The sequence below is a fragment of the Colletotrichum jinshuiense genome, chromosome 4 (assembly GCF_051148585.1).
Source record: "Colletotrichum jinshuiense chromosome 4, complete sequence".
NCBI classification, from domain to species: Eukaryota; Fungi; Ascomycota; class Sordariomycetes; order Glomerellales; family Glomerellaceae; genus Colletotrichum; species Colletotrichum jinshuiense.
The window spans coordinates 4,973,179-4,996,345 of NC_139311.1; the positions used below are offsets into that span (position 1 = coordinate 4,973,179).

A 23,167-nucleotide genomic window follows, 5' to 3' on the forward strand; every position below is an offset into this window, starting at 1 on the left:
TCTTTCTTTTTATTTGATGACGTAAAATTGTGGAAATGGAAATATGATCCGCCGATGCACAATTTTACTGGCTATGTTCCAATATCCGGCATCTTTCGTTCGTCATTTTGAGGCGCTGGCTGAGGGGTTGTGGCTAGAGCGCATGAACGGTTAATTCAGGCATATTTTATTCCATCAATTGCTGCTCCTTTACTCATCTGGTACCTAATAGTAATAGCCGGCGATCCTTGTGGTGAGCATCTTTTGGCTGGTAATCCGGCTTTCTGGACATCCGTTCCTGTGGCCAAAGTACCCACACCGAGCCCGATCCACAGCAAGCCCTCTCAAATGTTGTCGCCGATGCCGACTTCATGTCCCGAAGAATCGGCTCTCTTCTTCGGCTGCAGGCAGTGTCCTCGTTGCAAGGGCCCCATGACCCCCCGCACGATGTAGCTTCCGGGGAAATACCCCTAACCCCGCGCCTCGGTAGACGGTTTCGGATAGTCAGCGCTGCTAGGCGTTCTGAGTATGTAAATGGCTAAAGCGTGCTGTCTTAGCACGGCCCTTGTCTTGCCATCTCTATTATCCTTTATCAACAAACCCCGGTATTTTGTTTTCTGAAATGGCTGAAGAGTATGACGTTCTCATCTGCGGCAGCGGCTCGGCTGGACTCTGTGCGGCAGTCTGGCTAGCCCGTTGCGGTATCAATTTCAAGATCCTCGAGCGACGTGAAGGTCCTCTCAAGCAGGGACAGGCGGACGGCGTGCAAGTCCGCACAGTCGAGATTCTCGAGCATCTTGGCCTCTCAGAAGACGTGCTGAAGGAGGCGTATCATGTTCTGGAACTAGCGTTCTGGTCACCGGATGGCAATGGCGGAATTCGTAGGTCTCACTTGGAACCTGATACCGAGCCAGGACTTAGTCATCTCCCTCATGTCATACTGAACCAGGCACGGATCAACGAACTCTTGATTCAGGACATTGAGCGATCGTCGGGTCAGTCACACATAACCTACGGATGTGACATCCGCGATGTTGTCGTCGACACACATGCTGCGAGCGACCCAGAGGCGTACTGTGTAACGGTCAAAGCAATACAAAATGGAGTTGAGCGTGTTTATCGTGCGAAGTACGCTTTGGTGAGATCAAGCAACAATCCGTTTTAAAAAACACAGCTAAAAGATTTATAAAGGGGTGCGACGGAGCTCATAGCGCCGTCAGAAAGTCTTTGGGATTCAAAATGATAGGAGACAGCTCAGATGTAGTTTGGGCAGTGATGGACGTCTATCCGAAAACCGACTTTCCTGATATTCGCAAAAAATGCGTACTGCAGTCCGATTCAGGCAACCTCGTTATTATCCCTCGAGAGGGCGATGAAAAAGTTCGATTTTACATGGAAATGCCGGTGACAGCACCGAGCGAAGTTACGCCTGAGCGGGTGAAAGACCGCCTTGATGGCATTTTCAAACCCTACGGAATTGAGATTATCGAGACGTCATGGTTCTCGGCCTATTCAATTGGCCAGCGACTTGCTGATCATTTCACGAAAGACCATCGTGTCTTCCTGACTGGCGATGCCTGTCACACGCATTCCCCCAAGGCTGGCCAAGGCATGAACGTCAGTTTGCAAGATGGCTACAACATTGGATGGAAGCTTGCTGCTGTTCTTCGGGGTCAGGTTGACCCTTCAATCATGGAAACATACGTCTTCGAAAGACAACAAACTGCAAAGGGCTTGATTGACTTTGACCGGGAGTTCGCAAAAATGTTCTCGTCATCGTATCGAAAAAAGCATGGCTATTCTACCGACGATTTTCAAGAGTACTTTATCAAGTCAGGAAGGTATACGGCTGGTCTAGCAACCCAGTACAAACCTTCGTTGCTTGTACGATCGGGTGAAGACGACCACTTAGCGCATGGTGTGACTGTTGGAATGCGGTTCCCCAGTGCGCAAGTTGTCCGCTTTTCAGATGCAAAAGCCATGCAACTTTCGCGAGCTTTGCACGCTGATTCTCGATGGTCTTTGATTATTTTTGCTGGAGACATTTCTCAGCCTCAAGCAGGAAACCGGTTGATTGAGGTACGCGCCTTTGGCACATCCCTTACGATCTGTAAACCACGGGCTCCTACAGATCAAGGCTGCTAACTGTTTACGAAGCTTGCAGGGCGTCTTGAGTTCACATTGAAACAGCTTGCGGTTCCACAAACAGACGCCAATGGCTTTTTGAATTCCATCCTGATCCTGAAATCTGACCGCAGAAGTTTGGACTCTGCAAAGATACCCGGCCTTTTTACCCCTCATAGTGGGAAATGGGGAATGAAGTGTAAGTATCTTCTTCGGGATATTGTCTATGGGATATAGTCAACTTTTGCATCGAATTCCTGGCTTATTTTGCCTCAAACACAGGTTTACAAAATGTCTTTATTGACGACGAAAGCTATCACGCCGGCCACGGCCAAGCATACGTAAAGTACGGCGTAGATCCCGAGGTTGGCGCAATGGTTCTTGTTCGGCCAGACCAATGTGAGTCGAACATTCTACACTTTACAAAACTCTTCTGAGCTTGAACTTATAATTTTATTCTAGATGTTTCCCAGGTTTATGCGTTGGATAACACCGAGGCCATGATAGCCTTTTTTAAGCCCTTTCTCGCTGATTTGACCAACAGTACCAAGTAAAGATTAATATCTGTATTCCTACGAAATCGCTTTGATCAATAAATCCTGTGTACGCGATTATCTTCAGAATGATTTAAGAAATGTTCATTGCTTGGTATTGCTCTTAATCAATGATTCTTCTCATGTAGCACAAGCAACATTGAATCTTGGCAGCCTATGAGCATCGTATGGGTTTGTATGTAAGGTCAACTAAATAGTTATTGACTACAGAAGAGCATATATGATATTTTATTTTATAGTTCGCGTCATGAAACTTGAATCCTGTAACCAACGCTGTTTTTTAAATAGCTTTCCACATGTGAACTCCAATCCCCGCTCATGACTTCGAGCCAACCTTTTCTGTAACCTCCGGAGGCGTGCTAGAGCCAGGCGATTGGCCTTCACTTACGGGCCTGCCTCTTCCCTTCATACCGAAAAGATCTTTGACCATCATGCGTGTGGTGCGGATAATGGTGCTTCGGGATTCGAAGATTGGTAAAAATACAACCATTATGACTGATGCAAATAGCCATGTGATACCCACAACAACCCAGCCGGTGAAAAACTATAGAGAAAAGCACGTTAGATGACTGCCGATGACAATTGATAGATATGTTTCCTTATTACGTACCGATTTTCCGAAAACGTAGCCGGTTCCATACAAGGGCATTGGCCAGAGAATTAACAGAATGAGCGTGACGCCCACGGTAAGCCATCTAGCAGTCTTTGCGGCGCGATCCAGCTTTACCTTCTCATCTGGATCAATCTGGACGTTGGGATTTCTCTCAACTGGAACATTCTCCAAGTCCATGTTTGCGGCGTCAGCAAGATCATGGTCATCTGCTTGACGGATGTTCAGCATGCTCTGCCAGTCGTACTTTTGAGGCTTAAATGGCGGGATGAAAGTTAAAAGTGGAATGAATAGAATAGGCGAAAGCAGCGAGGTAAGGTTTCCAGCCAGCATCGGTTCGTTAGCGCCCGTGTTGGCGACGCTCAACTCGCCGTACTTGATTTTGGTGGTCACGAGCCATGCTGTCATTGAAAGGGCAAACCCGATGATTGGGCTGAAGGTTGCTGCTGCCCATGACTGACCATCCCAAAGAAGCGTTAAAGTTGCAGGCAGCACCGCAGATGAGATTATGACGCCCATCATGAGGTAAAGGTATCCCATGGAAATGCCAATATAATTAAGTCCAGTGGCAAAACCAGCCATCAGTAGTGCAAATATGCCCATGCCGATGTAGTTGATGCGCATAAGCTGCTTGCCGGTTGCTGAGGGGTTGAAGTAAGTTTTGTAGATGTCGTAAGTGCAAATTGACGATACAGCAATTAGCTCGGATGAGTAGGTGCTCATGATAGCCATAAACTGGAACAGTCAGTAAATACTACGAGGTAATCAATGCATGAATGCTGGCAGAACTCACAGCGAGAATGAGAGTTGCGACTGCACCTCCTTTTCCAAGAAGAGCGACGGCGACTGTTGGCAGCACCAGTCCTGCATCAACGTCGGCCGCAGCCAGTCGGTTGGGATATGTCGGCCAAACATCGTACTTCTCCAGAGCAAGACCAGCAAGACCCATAGTTGTAGCAGTAAGCCAAGGAACAGCGAACCAACTGATACCACTACAGCAATTAATTAGACCCTACATATCACCGACAAGGCACGAAGAAGAGAAAAATCTTACCCCATGACGTATCCAGGGAGAGCATCGATAGGGGATGCCGCAATAGCCTTGTTGTAGTATCCGTTATCCAGGAAAACGGTACCAAAGTTACCACAGAGGTTGATGATGAAGAATTCGGCTATGAGATGATCAGCAAGCTGTGCGTATAAACCATATCGAGAACTCAGACTAACCGCCACCTTGGGAACGCATCGTTAAGTAGCTGCCGCCGGAGTTGCCTGACAGAGGGCGCTCGGCTGCGAGTTCAGTGAGAATCTCCCACACTCTCCCAGGAGAGCCAAGAATCTCATTGGTCGAGTAAACTGTAAAGGCAAAGACAAATATGATGACTAGGATAACCAAGCCGTTAATGTAGTCCGTAATAAAGGTAGCCTTAATACCGCCGAAAAGGGTGTACACAACCACGCCTATCATTGCGTCAGTAAAAACAATCAACGAAATTATTGTTGATGTTAGGACCTTACCAATGGGGAAAAGGAAAACAGAGGCAGCTACAGGAGCCCCTGTCAAGTTCTGGACAACAGCAGAGCCTCCGGTAAGAAGCATTGCCGTCACTTAACATTGAGGTCAGTAATGGTGATAGGATATGGAGGTCGAGATGACACGCACCCAGGATGTTGCAGAAACAGCAGAAAACGATATAAACCCCATGCGTGATGGGCCCGTATCTAGCCTTGACAACCTCCAGGACTAATATAATCAGGTCAGTCCTGTTCCATTCGCACACGCGTTGTAGAAAGTCTCACATGTGTGAGCATTAGGGGCTCGTCTCTTCAACTCGATAGCCAGCGTCGCGAACAAAATGATTTGCACAGTTGCGCCAGACGCATACCAAACTGGGCCAGAAACCCCACTGCAGCATTGTCAGTGGAATTACGCAGTCAATGATAGTGGGCCGCAATACTATTTGTAGGCTACTGCTGTGCTCTGCAGTAAAGTCGCAGCCCATGTCCAAGTAGAGAGAACAGACGAGGCGACCTATGTTGGGTGAGTCACAACTTTGAAATATCTGTAGACGAAATCAGGCACTCACCAGTCCAGATTTGAGTGATCTTCCGGCAGTTGTAAACATCTCAGATGTTTGGAGCTCATAATTGTATCGCTTGAGAGCCCAAGTTATGACTATCATAAACACCCTACGCACGAAATAAGACACATGACCAAGACCAGAAGCACCAGATTGGGACGTACGCAAAAAGAACACCGAGACCAATCATCAGGCCATAGCTAGTTACAGTCTACTATTAGCTTCTCTATTCGGCTTGAAATACAGTGGATAGTGCACAAACCCCCAGCCTTGATTGAGAACTGGCGTCGAGTCCATGGTTGGCTCCGTCAAGATCAGAACCGGTGACAGACGATTGGATTAAGCAGGTAAATTGGGAAAATGGTTTAATTCAGCTTCAAATCTCATAAAACGTTATAGAGTGAGTTGTGTGCAGCTTATATAAATGTAAAATTTGCCATCCAAGTCTACGGCGAGGGAGGGTGGCCGCCGGGGCCTGGCCGGGGATATCAGCAAGCCCATGTTTTTGACGTATGCTCATTGCCCATCATACCATTAGGCTGCATTAGACCTTGCATTGCAGGCCTTTGAGAAACTGATAAAGGCATTGGGCCAAGAAACCCCGTACTAATCCGCCGGAGCGGGATGGTTCACCAAGAGATAAGGTCATTTGAATAGGATAACGTGGGGACGGGGGTGATAGGCGAGATGCAAGGTGTTTGAGGTAGCTGCAGGGCGGGCGCCGAGGCGTCTTGGCATGACGGGGTGAGAACCCCACGAGAGAAAAGAAACTCAGGTTCAATAACAAGTCCATCGAGTAACAAAGCAACGTGCTGCCTTCTGATGGACTCCTAAACTTATACGTCAGTGTTTGATCACAGACTCCTAAGATATATTAGAAGAAAAGCTGCAAGAAGAATATCTACTTTTCTAGTATTTTATGGTATTTAATTTGTTCTTTGTCATGGCGGTATATTTTGCACGTGAGCGGTATAGTTATTTGTACGAGCAAATAGCGACATAATAATTGTCACCCCCGCGCCACTGCATCGAGGCGGACATATTTGACCTTGCCTTGTTGCCGTTATCACCCAGCTCTCTTCAGTTTTAGTGCTATCTGTTTGGATTATTATGGGCCACAGAATGCTTGTTGCTCGCCTGCGGGTCTGAATCCATCTGCCCAGCCGCGCCGAGGCGCCGAAGGCAAGATATTGGGTTTTCAGTGGTGCGTATGAGAAACAGCCAAGATATTAGTACTTCTTGGAAGTCAACTTCTTATCAGCGCTCCAATCAAGACGTAATGGAAGATAAGCTCTGCACAAATAACTGGACATGCTGCATTTCGAAATCGGTAATTCATTGCCCAAAGATCGAGATGCCGAAGGGCACGAAGTGAAGCAAGCTAAGATGCCGGCGTGCCCAACGGGCCGAAGCCGTAGGTGAATTGACCAAAATGGTGTACCCCGGCAACGGAAATAATACCCTTACTTCACCCCTCAAGCTGATCACCAAAGCAGAATCCCTCAAAAAATAAATCCTCCTGGTTTGCATCAGGATCCCAGTTGTCGTCAAATTCCTCGCCGTGCTGCTCGCGACCAATGTCATGGAACAATGACCGAATTGTCTCGTCCGGTTCCCAGTCACCCGTCCTCCACTCAAACAGACGTACTTCCTCGTCATCTGAGTCCTCGGACTCTGGTACCCCATCTTCTTGGCCAGGCCCAGGCGCCGTGTAGCCAATTCCCCACCCAAGCGGTCTTCCACGATTCATCATATTGTAAGCCTTGTGATACGCAAACTTAGACGAGTCATTGCCATCCGGAGACCACCAGATGGGAGCCCATATCATGGCTTCTCTCAAGCGTGGCATCTGAGCTGCGGCTTTGGCGAACCCAGTCAGCAATGGATACAATGTGTCTGGGTTCGGTTTGATGCGCCATGCCGATGGCTGACAGGGGGTATGCGCTATGACAGTGTTGTTCTCGGTATTCGGACTCCCACCAGAATATTCGACACCGTTCACAGGATACCCTTGAACATTCTTCCCTTCTCCACGTGGCCCCACAAAGTACCAGGATCCTGACGGGGTTACCGGAGAAAACTTGACTTGAAGCGATTCCATATTGGGCCACACGATAGATTCATCTTCGTTGGGCCAGAAGAACGACTTATCGATTATGGCGGTCAGTTGAAGTTGAGTGAGATGGCGGCAAATGATATTGAGACTGGAGCTGAACGGGTCCTCGCCACCCATGCGTACGAGATTTGGCATTGAAGAGTCGTGGTCGAGCTTTTGATAGGCCTTTTCCCCTTGCAAATTGAGCTTTGCCCGTTGTGTTTTGACTATCATCGTTTTTGCAGCGCGAGCAAAGTTCTCCCTCGCCTGGATTTGACTGCGGTCGGTTTCTGAATTGCAGTCATGCTCGTAGAATAGGTCGGCTTGCAAGGTCTCCATGTTGGGTAGGGTGCATGAAAGATCCAATGATGTTCCGAGGCACAAAATGACGTGGAAATTTGACCAATGTTGGGCTGTTAGGCAAGATGATTCAATGCACAAAGAAGCGATGAATTGGAGCAGAGGCGGTTGCGTCAAACAATACAGCTGAATTTGCCGGCTATCGAGCCTCTTCCGGGATTTGGTGTATCCTGTGCCAAGCGTCTGTAGGAAAGCGATCTTGGGGTGTACCGTCCCTTGTGGCTCATCAATGTCTTCAAATTATTTCAACGCTTTGAACAGTGCATGGATCTGATGTAGAACGAACTCATTAGGGACCCTTGAGTACCAAACTTCTTCGAGGAGTCGTGTTCACCGCGTGGCAAACATCCTAGGAAATCCAGCTCAGGTTCGGCTCATGAAGCCAGCAAAAGCGAATGCCGCGGAGCTTGTTGATGGACTTGTCAAGATTACTGGAATGTAATCTTAAACTCTTGAAAATGCCCGAGTTCTTCTCTACCAAACACAGGATTTCTCGAAAGACGCAGTGCTCTTGGGGTCGTGGTAATGGAGGTTGGAAACAATATGATCGACAGTTTCCTGAGGAAAGTTACCCATAATAGTGAGCGGGGTCAAGATAATGACGAGTAATATCGCCAGACCAACGATTGCAGGGAGAAAATCAACAGCTGAGGTCACATGCACTATGATTAGGACCTCAGCCGCATGCGGCATGACTGTGCGCTTGAGAGTGGCATGTTCTAAAGAGAAACATGAGGCGCTCGCGCTTACTCAGCCGTGGCTTGCCGCTTGCCCAGATCATCTAGAAACAGCATCGAGACGACTCATTAGGTAACGAGTTGTGGTGCCAGTCGAGTGGAACCTATCAAGAGCGATGGTTCTTCTTAATCTTGAGTACAATCCTCTGTCTGGAGCGATACGTCCTTCGTACAGTAGGTTCGGCCAGAGGTACGGCATGTTTCCCAGCACTAAAATGCCATTGGATACAGACGTGAGTGAGCCTTCGTGCTCTCTTTGCCGCCGGCGCCTGGTGTCTTGGCATTCGCCGGCGGGCACTCGCTCAAGCCGCTCCACCCTTCCAGGATTCCACTCCTCTCCCCTAAAACAAAAATGGGATGTCAACGGCAAAGTCCACACCTGAAATTGTTATGCATTCCACACAATCAATTGTATGCCAATATCAAACAGTGTAGTTTTAAGATGTTACCATGGATTTTAAGACTTGCTAAGAACAGTGTGTTTACAATTCATCTTTGCCGATCGCCTCAGTTGCGTGCAATTCGGTGACATCTTGTGTCTTAGCCAAGTTGATATCTTGGTTTTCCAGCTGTGCACCAGTCTCCTCACTGTTCGGTTTAGACCTCAACACTTGGGCCTTTACTTTGAAAGAAATATCACGCCCTTGCGACTCCCAATCCGGCACAGTCCGCTCTACAACCCATGCCACAACGCCCTCATCCTTTGGTGTTGAGCTGTATCTCTCCAGGCCCAGCAAATGTCCCTCACAATCGCTTCTATTTGCTACCCATAACGGTAGTATGTCGTAGATAGCCCCAGCAGCGAAGAGAACCACGAGATTCTGCTCCATCGGATCCAATAAGACCCCTGGCGTCCCGGCCGCCTGCCCTGTCCTTTCTCTATTCGCTTCACCGGCTTTGGGCTTTTCGTAAACACCAAAAAGCCATTTTGAGTCGCCCTCCTTGTTCTTCTGATCGTTAATCCATACTTTGACTGCATCGGGTAGATTGGAGTATTCCATCTTGATGATATCCCGACTGCTTCCCTGAGGGTCAACTCCGTTCCAGCTACCCGGGAAGGGGCGTCCACCGAAAAAGTATTTGATCGAATCAGCCCATGGTGCCAACCCTATAGGAAGTGGTTCTTTTAGCTCCTTGATTTTGTGCTGAGTGGCATGAAATGTTGCCACAGACTCGCACTTGACATCAAACCCAGGGGGCGAGGGATAAGCACCGAACGGGTCGCTCCAGGCAAAGGTTTCGGAGGCCTGGTCGATAACGATTTTCGCATTGACAACTGTCGTTATTAAGAGAGCAGCCGTTTGAGCTAGAAGTGTTTTCATAGTGTGGAATGGGAAATGTAGGTAGGCCGAGGGAGAGTTTCATGAGTTTGTGAGGAGGGGGAGTCCGGTACACCAGGCACAAGGTGTGATTTATGGATTGAAAGAATTTCAAATCAAACATTTGGCTCTTTGTGACACGTTGCAACTTCTTAACTAATGTCTTTAAGCCATTCAAGACCGGTTAGTCACGGCCTTTAACTAAACCTGAGCCTGCCTGCCGGGTAATCTGCCTCTGTAGATGTATCCGGGACGACGGGCCAATCCCCATGGTTGCTACATTTTATCCCATCAGCCTGATTGTAGCCATCCCCCAGTGAACTACTTAATGATTTCATTTTGAGTTTCTCGGGAGATTTAGATTGCATTCAGGCATAGATTTCATGTGAATAAGCCGGATATACATATATTCCTATTTCGTATATGCGCGGTGGTAGCTGCGCGTATGCTATCTGGTGGAAGGGGGTCGCACCCTGTCGTTTGTTGCGTATCATCAACAATTGATAGGTCAAGGGTCCGAATTTGAGTGGGATTCGTCAACTATAGGGCATTCACCAACCTGCATGTTGCCTCTGCATCAGCAGCATTTGTGTGTGCCTCGGGGTCTGGCTTTTGTGATCAATCAAGGATCTTATATCCGTCCTTGTGCCCACCAACCACTACCATCCCATGGTCAATGAATCCAGCCAGACCCCTTTTAAAAGTTGTTCGGCAAAAAGCTTTCTTTGGTTGGGTTCTCTAGAATCAGTTGAGCCTGTTGGTACTCTAAAGTTTAAAACAGAAAAGTGACAAGATTCCTCCCTCGCATGTGAGGGTGTAACGGTACTTCAATCGCTAGATCCGAAGGGGGTTCTTTCTTTTCCGACGGCGAAATACACTCTCCGTTCGATTGGTCAAGGCTTTGTGCTAAACGGCCTTTAAGTCGGGATCTCAAGACCTAGACGGCTCACAACACCTTGCTATCCCAAAGACAGCTGCTGACTGAACCCGAGCCGGTACTTAAAGAGGTCACAGGATTTAAAAAGAAGTATGCAAGCGAAACCCCTCGGCTGGTTGATCCTACTGGTTTCGTGCAGTAAATCACGGGGACATATCCTTAGATTTATTACAATAAATTGATAAAGATGTCAAATGACACCAATGTCCCTACCAAGATGGACTTGTGTCTAAGGAATAGGTCGCATTACTATTGGTCCATGCGTTGATTATTGGTCCAGTAAGTGGTGTATCATTTGAGTTCAGTCGTGTTTCGTGTGGTGGTTCACCGTCCCAGATAACTCTTCTCAGCGTATCGCAGAGGCAGATACAGAAGGGCACTCAGAAAGAATGCGATCTCAAAGCCGATGTCTCCTGTCGTTACCGCGATAGGACCCGTGAACCAAACTTGCGAGATGCACGGGACGACCAGACCAAAGCTTAGAACAGCCGCTCCAATAGCTGCAATACCTGAGGGCAGCTTGGATGCCGTGTCCCACGCATTAACATCGTACGCCTTGGGGTTGGCGCGGCGGAAGATGAAGTGCTCTGCAACTACTATGCCCACAAACGATGCTGACCAGTAGCCAATAAGTGCAATAAAGTTTTCGAGGCTGAGAAAGAAATCGTGGGCAGCCTTGATGGCAATAGGAATGATGATCGCAGTTACCACAACGGAAAATACGTATCGTGGTAGGCGGAAGGAAGGGACCAGCGTCTGGAAGTTCAGCGTGATGGCGTACATGGTCCCTGAGATGTTTGCCAGCAGAGTAAAGGCTAGAACGACGAGGATGAATTTGCCGAAGCCCCCAGCTGGGGAAAGCATGGCGCCAAGCACACCACCGACCAACGTGCTGTTGAAACCATCCTGCCATTCCGGAATGTTACCCATGGCGCCCCCAATAGCTGCACCTAGGGTCATGAGCAGGATAGTGGGCACAACCAGTCCAAGATAACTGTAAGTGAAGATGCGGTATCTGAAAAAAGTAAGCATTATGCCATGTTCGGTGCGGCGCCGCCCTGTAGACTTACGATACAAGTCGTTGTGTGGGGTCAAAGTAGGTTGTGAGATCGGATGCGATGCAGGCCCATGGAATCATGTAAGATGCAATGACACCTCCAAAGCTCAGGACTCCTGCTGCTGTTGCTGGCTTCGACGCAACTTGCTCTGTGAGTTGTTGACCACCACAGCCCACGGCAATAATAATAGCAACCAAGGCTGGCATCCAAGCGTAACCTTCATAAAAGTGCAACACGTTGAAGCCGCAGAAGGATATTAAGAGAGCTGCGACTCCGATCAACACGATACCAATTGCGGTTGACAGGTCACCTTCCGAAACTGCTGAAAGGCACTGGCCCCCGATAACGCAAATGATGACACAGAATCCGGTAAGAGTCGCCAAGTTGAGAACAACTGGGACATACACCAGATAGTAGCTACAATAACATGGGGTCAGCCCACGGTTTAATCTCTACTAATAACCCCGAAGATCATGAGTAGCTGTTAGATTGTCGACCTACCCAAAACTGAAGCGAGCCTGGATCATCTGGCGCATGCCCGTTTTCGGTCCCAGAGTTGACAAAAAGGCGGGGGCGAGAGTCGATAGGAGGTTGAAGAAGAGAATTACGAGTGCCGAATCTCGGAGACCAAGTCCAAAAGACACTGGACCAAGCATACCGAATGTGATTCTGTCAACTAGTGTGAGCGATCTGGAAAAGAGCGCCTGCCATGGAGGTCACAATAACATGTACAACTTACGCTAGAATATTCGTGTTGATTGAGCACCAGATCGTAAAGGCGTTGAAGTATTTCGTGTTTGTCCGTGCTTCAATTGGGATGGGCTTGATTCCACCCTCCTCGACCCGCCCGGCCATCAGGACTCTCCGCAGGAGACTCGGGTCTTTGTGGCCAGTCATTTGGGGCTGCTCGTTGATGGGGCTCTCAGTGGTCTGCTTGTCACGGCCCAGTTGGCCATGCTGGCTCTCCAGGTTATCGGCCATTCTGACGGTCCTGTTGAGTGGTTAGAAATTCAGACTAAGATGCTGGAGCAAAGAATGAACCACAGCGTCAGCGGAGTTATGGCAACAGAAATGACTCAATGGTAGTGTGAAATATGAAAATTTGTTGCGAGTGTCCGTGCGTTACGTCAATAATACCGCGCCCAAATGCGAATGGGTTAGTTAATCGACTATTGACCAATGGAGTCCCCATAAGCCCATTATTTTCGCTGGAATCAGCTCACTGGATTGGATCCTTCGTTTGTGGCGACGACGAGCGGGCCATTTCTCGGTTAAGCGGATATGTCCACCCAGGAGACGGGTGTACCATGTGTGCGTCCTCGAGGTGTACATCGCATCGAAGGCTATCAGTTATATTGACAACTCTCTATGCGCGTTCTCGCGGAATGATTCAGGTTTCTGTGAGAAATGTAGCCAGTTTCACCAAGCGAATAGTGTCTACAAGGTGCAATCATGGTTGAAATCAATTTCCAGATAAACCCCACTTATTATCTGCCTTTGTCCTTGTACTGCGCCTACCTCTGTGATCCCGATTCCTACGCCCTTGAAACTATCAAGACACGGGTGGGTTTATATTTGTCGTGGCCATCTTGTCAATGGCCACGGAAAATATAAGAAACAAGTTTGAGTAGCACGTTTCATTACCATCAGCTAACATTCTGTTTTGGGGTTTTAGCAGAGCCCTTTTTGTTACGCTTCTTTGCTTGCTTAGATGTTTTTGGTTTAACCTCATTCTCACGGTTACCAAATGCAACTTATCACGGCTTACATTGTTACTTACAATAGCCTGAGACTTGTCGGAGAAATTTTCCGGCCGGCCTAATACCTGACCTAGTGTTTCTTGTCGGTCGTTGAGTTAGCTTTGACTCCAAGATGCCTTCACCTTCGATTAAATTAACAGCTGACATACCAGCGCCCTTCTTCACAGCCCTCCAGGAGTAGACTTTCTGAACAAAACCAAACTGAGCGACCCACTTCTCAGTTTCATTTCTCGGCCAAACCTGATAAGCTGATGTTTTTGCCTCTTCCGTCGTCGCATCAGGGTGAAAAACAAGCACCTTCTCAACGGCTCCACCTTGTAGCAACCCCATCACTATAGGAATCTCGAAGTCTTGTAAGCTGGTCAAACCAGAAGGATGAAGCCGGTTTGGAGGTGGAGGCAACAACAGTGTTACGCATTCCCCTTGAGAGATAAACCAAGAAAATAAAGCCGAAGCCCCCTTCATGAACTTGCTTCTCTTTTTTTTCTTTTTAGACTTTTCAAGACTAACCAAAGGACCAAGAGCCGTAGTAAGTGTCTGATATCCATGATTGTCGGCCCACTTTTGGGCCTTGCCACGATGCATGCCACTCCAGAGAACCTGCCGGTTACGACTCCATGAGCCACTCCGGAATTGTCGGCATACAAGACGAGCTTCTTCGCGGTTTATATAGTGGGGGCATATTGTGTTAAGAAGCCCTGGAAGTCCTGGTCGAGATTCGGTAGACATTTTGCTGAGAGGTTTAAGAATAATAGATCAATAGATCAATGTGAGTCACAGGGAATATAGCAGCTAATGGCATGTACTGGGTGATCATAAAGAACGAAGCTTCGGTGAATTTTGGCGTACAACATCTCACGGTGCATTTAGCGGATCTCGGTATAAATGAAACTAACAAGTATCAGGGCGACGGATATTTTAAACTGTACATCACTTCATCCCAGACAACCTCTGCTTATGCGAGAGTCAATCTAGTCTGATGAGGTCAAATATAGACTCCGCTTTTCCCTCCACATTGAAAAGGCTTCTATGGTTTGTGCTGATTGTCTTAGGTCATACATCTTGTGCGTTGATGGTAATTTCCTGGTGCAGCTCGCCGGGAAGTATCTTTGGTTTCTCTCGTTGAAAGCCATCAAACTTAAATTCGTAGCCTTTTATCTTCTGAAAACGATGTTCGCTTTTTAAACCGAGTTCTCTACTAAGCCACTGGAAGAAAAGTCCTTCAAATATTGAGGGATATTTCATTAGCTGAAATGGTATAAAATACACTTCTGTCCTAGTATTCATTTCGCTGAACACTTGACTGTATAACGGTCTCACCAAAAGACTTCTTCGGATTGAGATACTGTGATTAAGTACTGGGGCAATACAAGTCAGGCCCGGTCCACGACTTGGTAACCGCCGTTTACAGTTGAAATAACTTTCGTTGGGTGCCCGCGGCCTCCGCCCACGCCCATTTAGTCGAGATCAAACAACCCCGCGAAGCAGTCTCGAACTATATCTGCAGCCCAAATCATGTGTCCTAGATCATTCAGTTTTCACTTCTGCAAATATGATCGAGAAATTATGGGCATACCCTGGTCTAATCAAACATACCACGAGTTAAGGTAGACTTCATCACGCAGTGTTTAAGTTAAAACTTGAAAGTCTGCGGGGTTGAAGGCAAACCGTCCAAATCTGGGGATCCGTGGGCGACCACCATAAAACTTCGGGTGGACGCGTACGCATCCAGAACCCGTTTTCCAACTACCGCCACGGTATTTTAGGCTTATTGCTTTATTGCCGAATATCAACCGGAGGGGACGTTTCTTCCAAAACGAAGGAGTGCCGCAGTGGCGACCTGGACACCTCTGATGTCCAAAGAGGCTTTGGCGGTCTATGCCCTCCACTGGCAAGAAGAGCAATGATAGACTTAGCTTGAAACCATTTTAAAGCAGCCTGTCTAACTAAGAAGGTTTTCTGATGGCCCCAGAGATTTTCTTATTATCCTGTGGGGGGCCTCAATGCAGACCGTTGCCTTGGAGGGTTCCACATTGTAGGGTTGAGCCGCAAAATAGCAACACCGTTGATAGGTAAACCCCCCGCAGCGCTCATGAAGCTAATGTTCTCTGGGTGATGGCTTTCATCCTTTCTCGGATTACAAGACTCGATCGAGAGTTCATTCACGGCAGACGTACGACCCATCTCGGTATCTCAAAGCCATCTGACAGGGCGACACTTCTGGTGCTTCGTTACAGTGTTGACGTTTTCATCATAGGATACCTGCACGGTATTCTTGGACAATGCTCCAGTAAGGTTAGCCTTGAGGCGCCAGGGTATCCAGAGCATTTCTGGCGTAGATAAAGCATTGATCGAAGTAAGCTGAGCTTCTCCGGAGAGATGGAATGTATAAAGCAAGCAGCTGCAATTGAAGGTCATGAACCTGTGTGGGAGATCATGCCAAAGCCGCTTTTAGGGGATGATGCTAAGTGGGTTGATTTAATGGTCGTTAAATATTTTCTAGTCTTGGATCGCAAGCCAGACAATCAAAGCACAGCTGCTACCTGGCCGTGTTGCTCCACCGCCCCGAGGAACTTGTCAACAGCCTTGTCTATCTCGTAATAGTACATCCACGTGCTCTTTTTCTCGCCTGCCCTCTTAACTCTCTCCTCAATCTCCTGGTCTACCGGAAGACTTTCGGCTAGGAGCGCAGAATTGAGGGCGGCGAAATTATCCAGGACTCCGTACAGGTCGCGATAATGCGGCGACCTAATTCGGTCATACAGCTCCAATGCTGATGGCAGTCCTTTTCCCTCTCTCCAGGCCCAGTCAATACTTCGTGTCAGTGCATAGACGTCCTCTAGAGCGAATCCTGCACCGGCTCCAAAGGCTCCCGAGAGGGGATGCGAAGCGTCTCCAATCAAAGCCAGGGCATCGTGAGAAATCACGCTATCCAGGCGTGGGCCCGAAAACAGGGCAAACTCTTCGGTCTTGCCTTGTGCAGCAAGTTGGATTACTTGGCGAACTGGCTCGCAAAACTCGTCATACTGTGCAGCGATTGTTCCAAAGTCAAATGGACGACCCCAGCTGACATGGCTTTGGTCATCCGCAGGTCGACGAATGCGGGCGGTAACTTCAAAGTCGTCTCCCCCCAAGGGACAAGTGAAAACGTACTTTCCTCCAGTGTTCTGCCAGAAAACGGGAGATTTAGGGATTCCCTCGATCTTTTCGACTGTTGGTTTATGAATGATGGTGCGGTACGCGGACTGTCCGTTGTATTTGATCTTGTGCGATGGAAACGCAAAGGATCTCACAAACTGTGCTGCGTCAGCATTATTATGCTTTCTGGGGTCGGGAAAGACTCGTACCGATCTAATGCCATCCGCTCCAACAAGGAGATCAACTTCATCTCTAAATCCATCCTCAAAGCGGATCTCAAACTTGCCATTCGATAGCTTCGAGATTTCGACCAGCCTCTTCGAGGTGTTGATCCGAGTTTGGTCAACCTCTTTCAGCAGAGCCTTCTGTAGCTTGGCCCGGACCAGCCGGCAACTTTGCAACTGAGAAGGCGTATCCTTGGGATGAGTGCTTTGTTCCAAAAGCTTTCCTGTCCTTCCGTTCCTATACCAGTATAAGCCTTGAAACCCCGACCCAGATATCAGCACGGAACTTACCGTTGCTGCCCACTGGTACCATCCGGAGATCTAAAGAAATCATCAGGATGAATATTCTTAGCTGCTCCGTTCAATTCCAAAAGTCTCCAAGTGTGACGTTGCAGGCTGATACCGCCGCCAGTTTCGCTGATCTGTGGCTTCTTTTCGTAAAGCGCCCAGTCGACATAGTCCAGTTTACCAAACTCAATTGCTGCGCCTAACCCTCCTGGGCCACCGCCGATGATGGCGACCTTGAGAGGCTTGGAGCTGGTGGACTTCTTGACCGTCATTATCGTAGATGGCGGGCGGCACTTGAAATTTGAATATCGATGAAAGTTGCCGCTTCAACTATATTTGAAGATCCCCGCGATTTAATTATACTAAAGCACTTGGCGTTTTCATAACGCAAAATCATGAAATCAAGCGTGGCTTGCGCGGCATTTTATGCTTTTAAGTTCAACTAAGTCATCGCCCAATAGATGGGGATTATCAGGTCATCTTGCTGCATTGCGCCATCTCAGGAGCATATTGGCAATCCAGCCGACGCCGATAAAGGACTTCAAACCCCCACGCATGCCGTTTGAAGAACCAAATCAGTGGGTCGCGCTGGTTCTTTTGGTAATCATGAGCAATGCTTAGCAACAGCAGACAAACCCATTTGCAGTAAGTTTGGGAGATTAAGCAGCAACTCATGAACGTAACAATCAAGTTAAAATGACTAGCGCGTCTTGAAGATAGAGAAAGGCAAACAACCGAATCGAAAAGTTGATACTTGAACATAAGTTGAAAATGAAGCCAGATCAAAAAATACTACTTCCATTATAAAAACTATCATCTAAATGAATTAATAAGTCGATTCCGACCTTTTTCAAGGAAAATGATTCCTATCCAGTTCATCCATGGAAACTGTACCATTCTCGGGTGAGTTCTAGACCTTGCAGTACGAAGCTTACTTTCTACACTGCACCCGCATGTATCTGTGGGTAGGCTTGAAGAACAGAGGTTCTTTCTTGAACTCTTACCAATTGATAATGCCCAGAAATGCAGGTGGGAATAGACCGCATTGCATCTCTTCATACATCCAACCTGCTCAACTTTAATACCGAACACTGCGAAGAACACAATGTAGGCATCAGCTACGAACATGGAGTTTAATATAATGAAGTCTTGATATTGACTTGAACTGCACCTTTGGCATTCAACACAACCTGACGGAATGGCTGCCACGCCTGGAACGTAGAATTCTTGCCGCAATGTGTCGAGCTTGTTGTTAAATTTTGGTATTTAAGATCGCTGTATATCCTTATATCTAATTTAAACAAGGTAAACGTGCTTTCTCCCGTCTGGAAGTAAGTCTATGACTAAATTACAGGGCATCTGGCATCAACTATAAACCCTTCATAAGGACTAGTAAAATGCACTGGCATCTGGATTTGTTAAGATTTGAGACGCAAAAATGCTTTTGGACGCTGTCTGAACACATAGTGGGTAGTTGCCTCAACATTCTTCCAAAAAGAAAGGTTAAGACAGCCCAGAGGAAGGTTTCAGCTGAGAAATAACCATCTCAAGTCATAGTTCTTACATTCGGACGTTTATATCTGCAACGAAAGTCCCTTCATACCTAGTCGATTTGGAAATACCAACTCAAACCCAACGATCACTATTCTGCATCTTGGGGGTACACGGTTCCGCCTTGCCGCCGAATTTCATCCATGATTTCCATGACACGGATGGTCTCCGACCAAGGCATAACATCGCTTTCCAGCTTTCCTGCTAACACGTCCAATGCAGCGTTGTCCGCCTCCCAGTAGTATCCACGTCCAATTGGCTTGTAGTCGTGGGTCTTTACAGCATTTCTCCCGATAGTTCCCAGAGTCTGATCTCTCTCAAACTTTGAGTAGACTGTGAACGCGTCGGGGTCAGACGGAACAGTCCCATGCACCTCAATTGTGCCATTGGTCCCCTGGATGCGCGCCAATACATCTGGGTTGCCAGTCGCCATTGTCGTGGAGGTGACGACACCCTGCCTACCCGTGGAGGCATAGTGGAGGATGACACTGCTGGTCACTTCGACGTCGCCGTGATGGGACTGTGCGGCCAGAATCTTGGGTCTTTCGGACTCAGCTGGAGTTCCTGGGTCCAGGCCAAGGATAGCCCATGTCAACGTGTAAATCCCCAGGTCGAGCAGCGACCCAGCGCCAAGGTGAAGCTGCTTGTAGCGGGAGCCCTCGGGCAGGCTGGCAATATCCAGCCCCAGTCCGAATTCCGAATACACGCGGAACACATCCCCAATGACCTTCTCCTTGTGGATCATCCGCTGCAGGTCCTGCACCAAGGGCCGGTGACGGAGCCACATCGCCTCGGCGACGTATACCCTCTTCTCCAAGGCGCGGGCGAAAACCTCTCTTGCATCGCGGGCGTTGAGTGTGAATGCCTTCTCGCAGAGGATGGGCTTTCCTGCCTCGATGGCATCCAGGCAATTCTGCTTATGGAATGCATGCGGGGTGCCGATGTAGACGATATCCACATTGGGATCGGCGTAGACTTCCCCATAAGATCCATAAATAGCAGGCTCGCTCTTCGGGCAGAACTGCTTCGAGAAGTCCTGCCCTTTCGAGATGGAGGAACTCCCAATTGCCTGCACGATGTGCTTCACTTTGGCATCCGGTCGTGAGATCAAAAGGTCCTCCACGAACCAGGAAGAGATCATCCCCGTGGCTGCGTTTAGGTGTCAGTCAGCGGGAATGGTGTTTGGGGTTCGGGTACGAGTGCGGGGAACTGTACCGATGATACCCCAACGAATCGCTGGTAATTCCGACATTTTGGATAGGTTGCTCTGAGACAAATACTCTGGTGTAGTTCAAACTTGGCGTGAGGAATAAAGAGAAATTCTGGGGTGCGACGGCATCAATAAACCATCAAGTTATCTATCGTCTGTTCGGAATTAGAGTCCGAGTTTTTGGTCTTATTTATACACACTAACCCTCATCATCAGTTCAACAGATGCCGGCGTTCGGGATTCTCCTGTGACGTCGTCTGAAGGCCTGCCAAGTGCCAGTACCAATCAGTTGATTTTCGCCGCTATTGCCCGCATTAGTTGGGAACGGCATTCATTTTCCGACTTCGTCGAACATCGCCTTGCTCACAGACAAACGGTCTACTATATACATCGTACAAAGTCCATGGCCTGAAGCAAGTCTAATGGACCGATAAGTCCGAAATTGCACAATCTTTACAAATCAAAAGCGCTTTTTGGCATCATTCCAGGTTGAAAGCAATGGCCTCCCAGCAAAAGACCCTCAATGTCGGTGTCGTTGGCATCGGCCGCATGGGCCAACGCCATGCCCTCAATGTTCAACAGCTAGTCCCGCGCGCCAAACTCGTCTGCGCTTGCTCCCCCGCACAAGCTGATCTCGACTGGGCCGAACTCCATCTGAAGCCTCATGGCGTGAAAGTATATCCTTCTTTCGAGGAGATGCTCGAGACGCCGGGGCTGGAAGCTGTCATCATCTCGTCCATCACCGAGCTGCACATGTCACAGACGATAGCCGCGTTCGAAAAGGGAATCCACGTGCTATGCGAGAAACCTATATGCAGATCTGTCTCAGAGGTACGTTTTTCAAATCTTGAGGCTCATGTTGTCCGTGGATTCTGACACTTTACAGCTTGAGGACCTTTGCGGCCGCGTGGAAGCAAAGCCAGACACGAAAGTCATGGTCGCGTTCTCGCGCCGCTTCGACGACAGTTACCAGGATGCACACGCAAAGGTCAAGGCCGGCACCATCGGCAGGCCCTTCATCTTCCGGTCGCACGGCTGCGAGAAACTCGACCAGAGCCCGTTCTTCCACCAGTACCTGGAGAAGTCTGGCGGCATCTACTTCGACGCCGCCATCCACGACATTGACCTCTCGCTGATGTTCCTGGGCGAGGACTCCGTCCCCAAGTCGGTCTCATCGGTCGGCACTGCCCAGTTCTTTCCGGACCTAGAGAAGACGGGGGATGCGGACAATGCCGTCGGCGTGTGCGAGTTTTGGGACGGCAAGATTGCCCACTTCTACCATTCGAGAAGCTCTGCCCACGGCTATGACAACGTCACCGAGGTTTTCGGCACGGCGGGAAAGTTGACGATTAACTCGACTCCGAGGAAGAACCGGGTGGAAATCTGCGACACGGATGGATTCGTCAAGGTCGAGCCGACGCCCTCGTGGTACGACCGGTATATCTCGGCGTTTGTCGTGGAGGCCAACGCTTTTGTCAACGCCATTCTGGACGACAAACCGTTGCCCATTCCGCTCAGATCAGCCGTGACATCTCTTCAGATAGCAACGGCGCTTCAGGAGAGTTTGAGGACGGGGCAGAAGATTCATTTCGATAGGCAAGGTCATCAAAAGAATCCAGGCTCACAGTCCCAGCTGTAAATAATACATAGCAGGGCAGGTTCTTCCAGGCCAAACAAATCCGGGTTCTAAATTGGCTGATCATGTTCTTCGTTCATCCAACGAAAATTTCTTTCTTGCATTGGGGCCGTTCCTGGTTCAAATCTCAGTGTCTCTATAGGTAGCATAAGGGATAGCGCTCAGCTCTTAGGTATACAGTAAATTCCGACTAGAAGTGCTAGCATATATATGTGTCAGCACATTTATGGATTAAGAACTATGGATTGTTAACTACCGGAAGTCTATCATATCTATTGCTCAGGAACATAAAAATGAAGAGCCTCAGTTCAAGTATCATGCGGATATCTCTCATTTACCATCGTTTTGGTTGATATTGAAACCAAGCTCAAGCCCTGTTCCACAACACGCTCCTGCTATCTTTTGTATTCACCCAAGTGTACTGTAGTCGAATTGTCAGCAATGATTCTCACTCTTCACCAATGGCACCAGCAGTAACTGACCTCAACGCAGCAGGGCTTCCCATCGCCCACGGTAATAGCCAACAAATTCGCCTCGCTCCAAACAGGCCGGAACCCCACCCCCTCAATCCGTTCCCACCACTCGGCAAACTGGCTAATCCTGGGGCCCTTTTCAGGAACATGGATCTCGACGACCAGCTGTCCCACCGGAACCTCGCCCCCCTTGCCGTCCCCGCCCTTTGCAAAGTCTCCCAAAAAGGACTCCAGCGCGGGAAATTCGTCGCCTTCGATATCCATCTTGATCAGGTCGACATAGTCATGCCCCAGCTTCTTCATGATGCTCTTGATGGACAGAAACTCCGTCTTGTCCGCCTCGTCGTAAAAGTCGTACTCGGCGACAGCCGTCTTGAAAAAGTGCGTCCGGTTGGCGTGCACGTCCAGCCCCTTCCCCCAGCCGTCGACGGTGTCGTCGAAGCCGTACACCTCGGCGGCGGCGGAGCGGCGGAGCATCTCCTCCTCGAACGACGAGTCGTCGCCGACGCCGAAGCTGTAGACGCGGAGGGCCCGCTGCGACTGGGAGGCGGGTGGGGCGTTTTCGTACTTGCTCATCCCGCAAATCCACTTCCCGCCGTCGCCGAGCTTGCCCACGCGCTGGACGTCCCACGGGCAGGTGTACGTCGCGGGGAAGAGGTCCCAGACGGTGTACCAGAAGCGGTAGGAGTCGTCTCGGGGCGAGAACCTGGTTTCGCCCCCGTCAGCGCTGCAATGGTGTAATGAGGACGACGGTTGGTCTCGTCTTTCTGAGAGACACTCACAGTGTTCCGTCATAGTCTTGGTTCGTCTCCATCCACTCGTGCCGCCTCTGGACAGAACTCAGCCAGGATGCCTCCGACAAGGCCGCGCGGGCGACATCGCCTGTTTGTGCATCGCCCCAAAACGATGACAGTGACCCCCATGCCTCATTCAGCTCCGGCGTATAAAAGTAGAGGGCAAAAGCCGGGATGATGGAAAGCAGCGCCGTCCAAGACGCCCGCCGGCTTCGGGTCGGCGTCTCTGGAAGCATCAT

At 49.0% G+C, this 23,167-nt stretch overlaps 9 protein-coding genes across 9 annotated transcripts; 2 read left to right on the forward strand and 7 right to left on the reverse strand.

Moving 5' to 3' along the window:
• Nucleotides 1-601: 601 nt before the first annotated feature.
• Nucleotides 602-2,657, forward strand: EsH8_IV_001261 (FAD binding domain-containing protein; the record flags this gene model as incomplete). Its single annotated transcript, XM_083266151.1, has 5 exons — nt 602-1,117; nt 1,171-2,058; nt 2,137-2,302; nt 2,386-2,502; nt 2,566-2,657. The coding sequence occupies 5 exons, from the start codon at nt 602-604 to the stop codon at nt 2,655-2,657; spliced, it is 1,779 nt and encodes a 592-aa protein (XP_083125046.1).
• A 316-nt stretch (nt 2,658-2,973) lies between these two features.
• EsH8_IV_001262 (sodium:solute symporter family protein) lies at nt 2,974-5,645 on the reverse strand (the record flags this gene model as incomplete). The annotated part of the gene is made up of 12 exons (XM_083266152.1): nt 2,974-3,201; nt 3,268-4,002; nt 4,061-4,259; nt 4,322-4,439; nt 4,495-4,728; nt 4,786-4,875; nt 4,931-5,011; nt 5,068-5,174; nt 5,226-5,299; nt 5,355-5,457; nt 5,513-5,548; nt 5,611-5,645. The coding sequence occupies 12 exons, from the start codon at nt 5,643-5,645 to the stop codon at nt 2,974-2,976; spliced, it is 2,040 nt and encodes a 679-aa protein (XP_083125047.1).
• Nucleotides 5,646-6,816: 1,171 nt separating this feature from the next.
• Nucleotides 6,817-7,782, reverse strand: EsH8_IV_001263 (uncharacterized protein; the record flags this gene model as incomplete). Its single annotated transcript, XM_083266153.1, has 1 exon — nt 6,817-7,782. One exon carries the CDS (start codon nt 7,780-7,782, stop codon nt 6,817-6,819), a length of 966 nt encoding a protein of 321 aa, XP_083125048.1.
• A 1,240-nt stretch (nt 7,783-9,022) lies between these two features.
• EsH8_IV_001264 (uncharacterized protein) lies at nt 9,023-9,862 on the reverse strand (the record flags this gene model as incomplete). Its single annotated transcript, XM_083266154.1, has 1 exon — nt 9,023-9,862. One exon carries the CDS (start codon nt 9,860-9,862, stop codon nt 9,023-9,025), a length of 840 nt encoding a protein of 279 aa, XP_083125049.1.
• Nucleotides 9,863-11,120: 1,258 nt separating this feature from the next.
• On the reverse strand, nt 11,121-12,835 carry EsH8_IV_001265 (purine-cytosine permease family protein; the record flags this gene model as incomplete). Its single annotated transcript, XM_083266155.1, has 4 exons — nt 11,121-11,811; nt 11,867-12,271; nt 12,356-12,523; nt 12,594-12,835. The coding sequence occupies 4 exons, from the start codon at nt 12,833-12,835 to the stop codon at nt 11,121-11,123; spliced, it is 1,506 nt and encodes a 501-aa protein (XP_083125050.1).
• A 3,304-nt stretch (nt 12,836-16,139) lies between these two features.
• EsH8_IV_001266 (uncharacterized protein) lies at nt 16,140-17,536 on the reverse strand (the record flags this gene model as incomplete). The annotated part of the gene is made up of 4 exons (XM_083266156.1): nt 16,140-16,910; nt 16,962-17,200; nt 17,268-17,297; nt 17,380-17,536. The coding sequence occupies 4 exons, from the start codon at nt 17,534-17,536 to the stop codon at nt 16,140-16,142; spliced, it is 1,197 nt and encodes a 398-aa protein (XP_083125051.1).
• A 1,370-nt stretch (nt 17,537-18,906) lies between these two features.
• EsH8_IV_001267 (uncharacterized protein) lies at nt 18,907-20,067 on the reverse strand (the record flags this gene model as incomplete). Its single annotated transcript, XM_083266157.1, has 2 exons — nt 18,907-19,964; nt 20,040-20,067. 2 exons carry the CDS (start codon nt 20,065-20,067, stop codon nt 18,907-18,909), a joined length of 1,086 nt encoding a protein of 361 aa, XP_083125052.1.
• Nucleotides 20,068-20,523: 456 nt separating this feature from the next.
• EsH8_IV_001268 (uncharacterized protein) lies at nt 20,524-21,664 on the forward strand (the record flags this gene model as incomplete). The annotated part of the gene is made up of 2 exons (XM_083266158.1): nt 20,524-20,856; nt 20,912-21,664. The coding sequence occupies 2 exons, from the start codon at nt 20,524-20,526 to the stop codon at nt 21,662-21,664; spliced, it is 1,086 nt and encodes a 361-aa protein (XP_083125053.1).
• Nucleotides 21,665-22,028: 364 nt separating this feature from the next.
• Nucleotides 22,029-23,167, reverse strand: EsH8_IV_001269 (uncharacterized protein; the record flags this gene model as incomplete). Its single annotated transcript, XM_083266159.1, has 3 exons — nt 22,029-22,082; nt 22,144-22,840; nt 22,917-23,167. The coding sequence occupies 3 exons, from the start codon at nt 23,165-23,167 to the stop codon at nt 22,029-22,031; spliced, it is 1,002 nt and encodes a 333-aa protein (XP_083125054.1).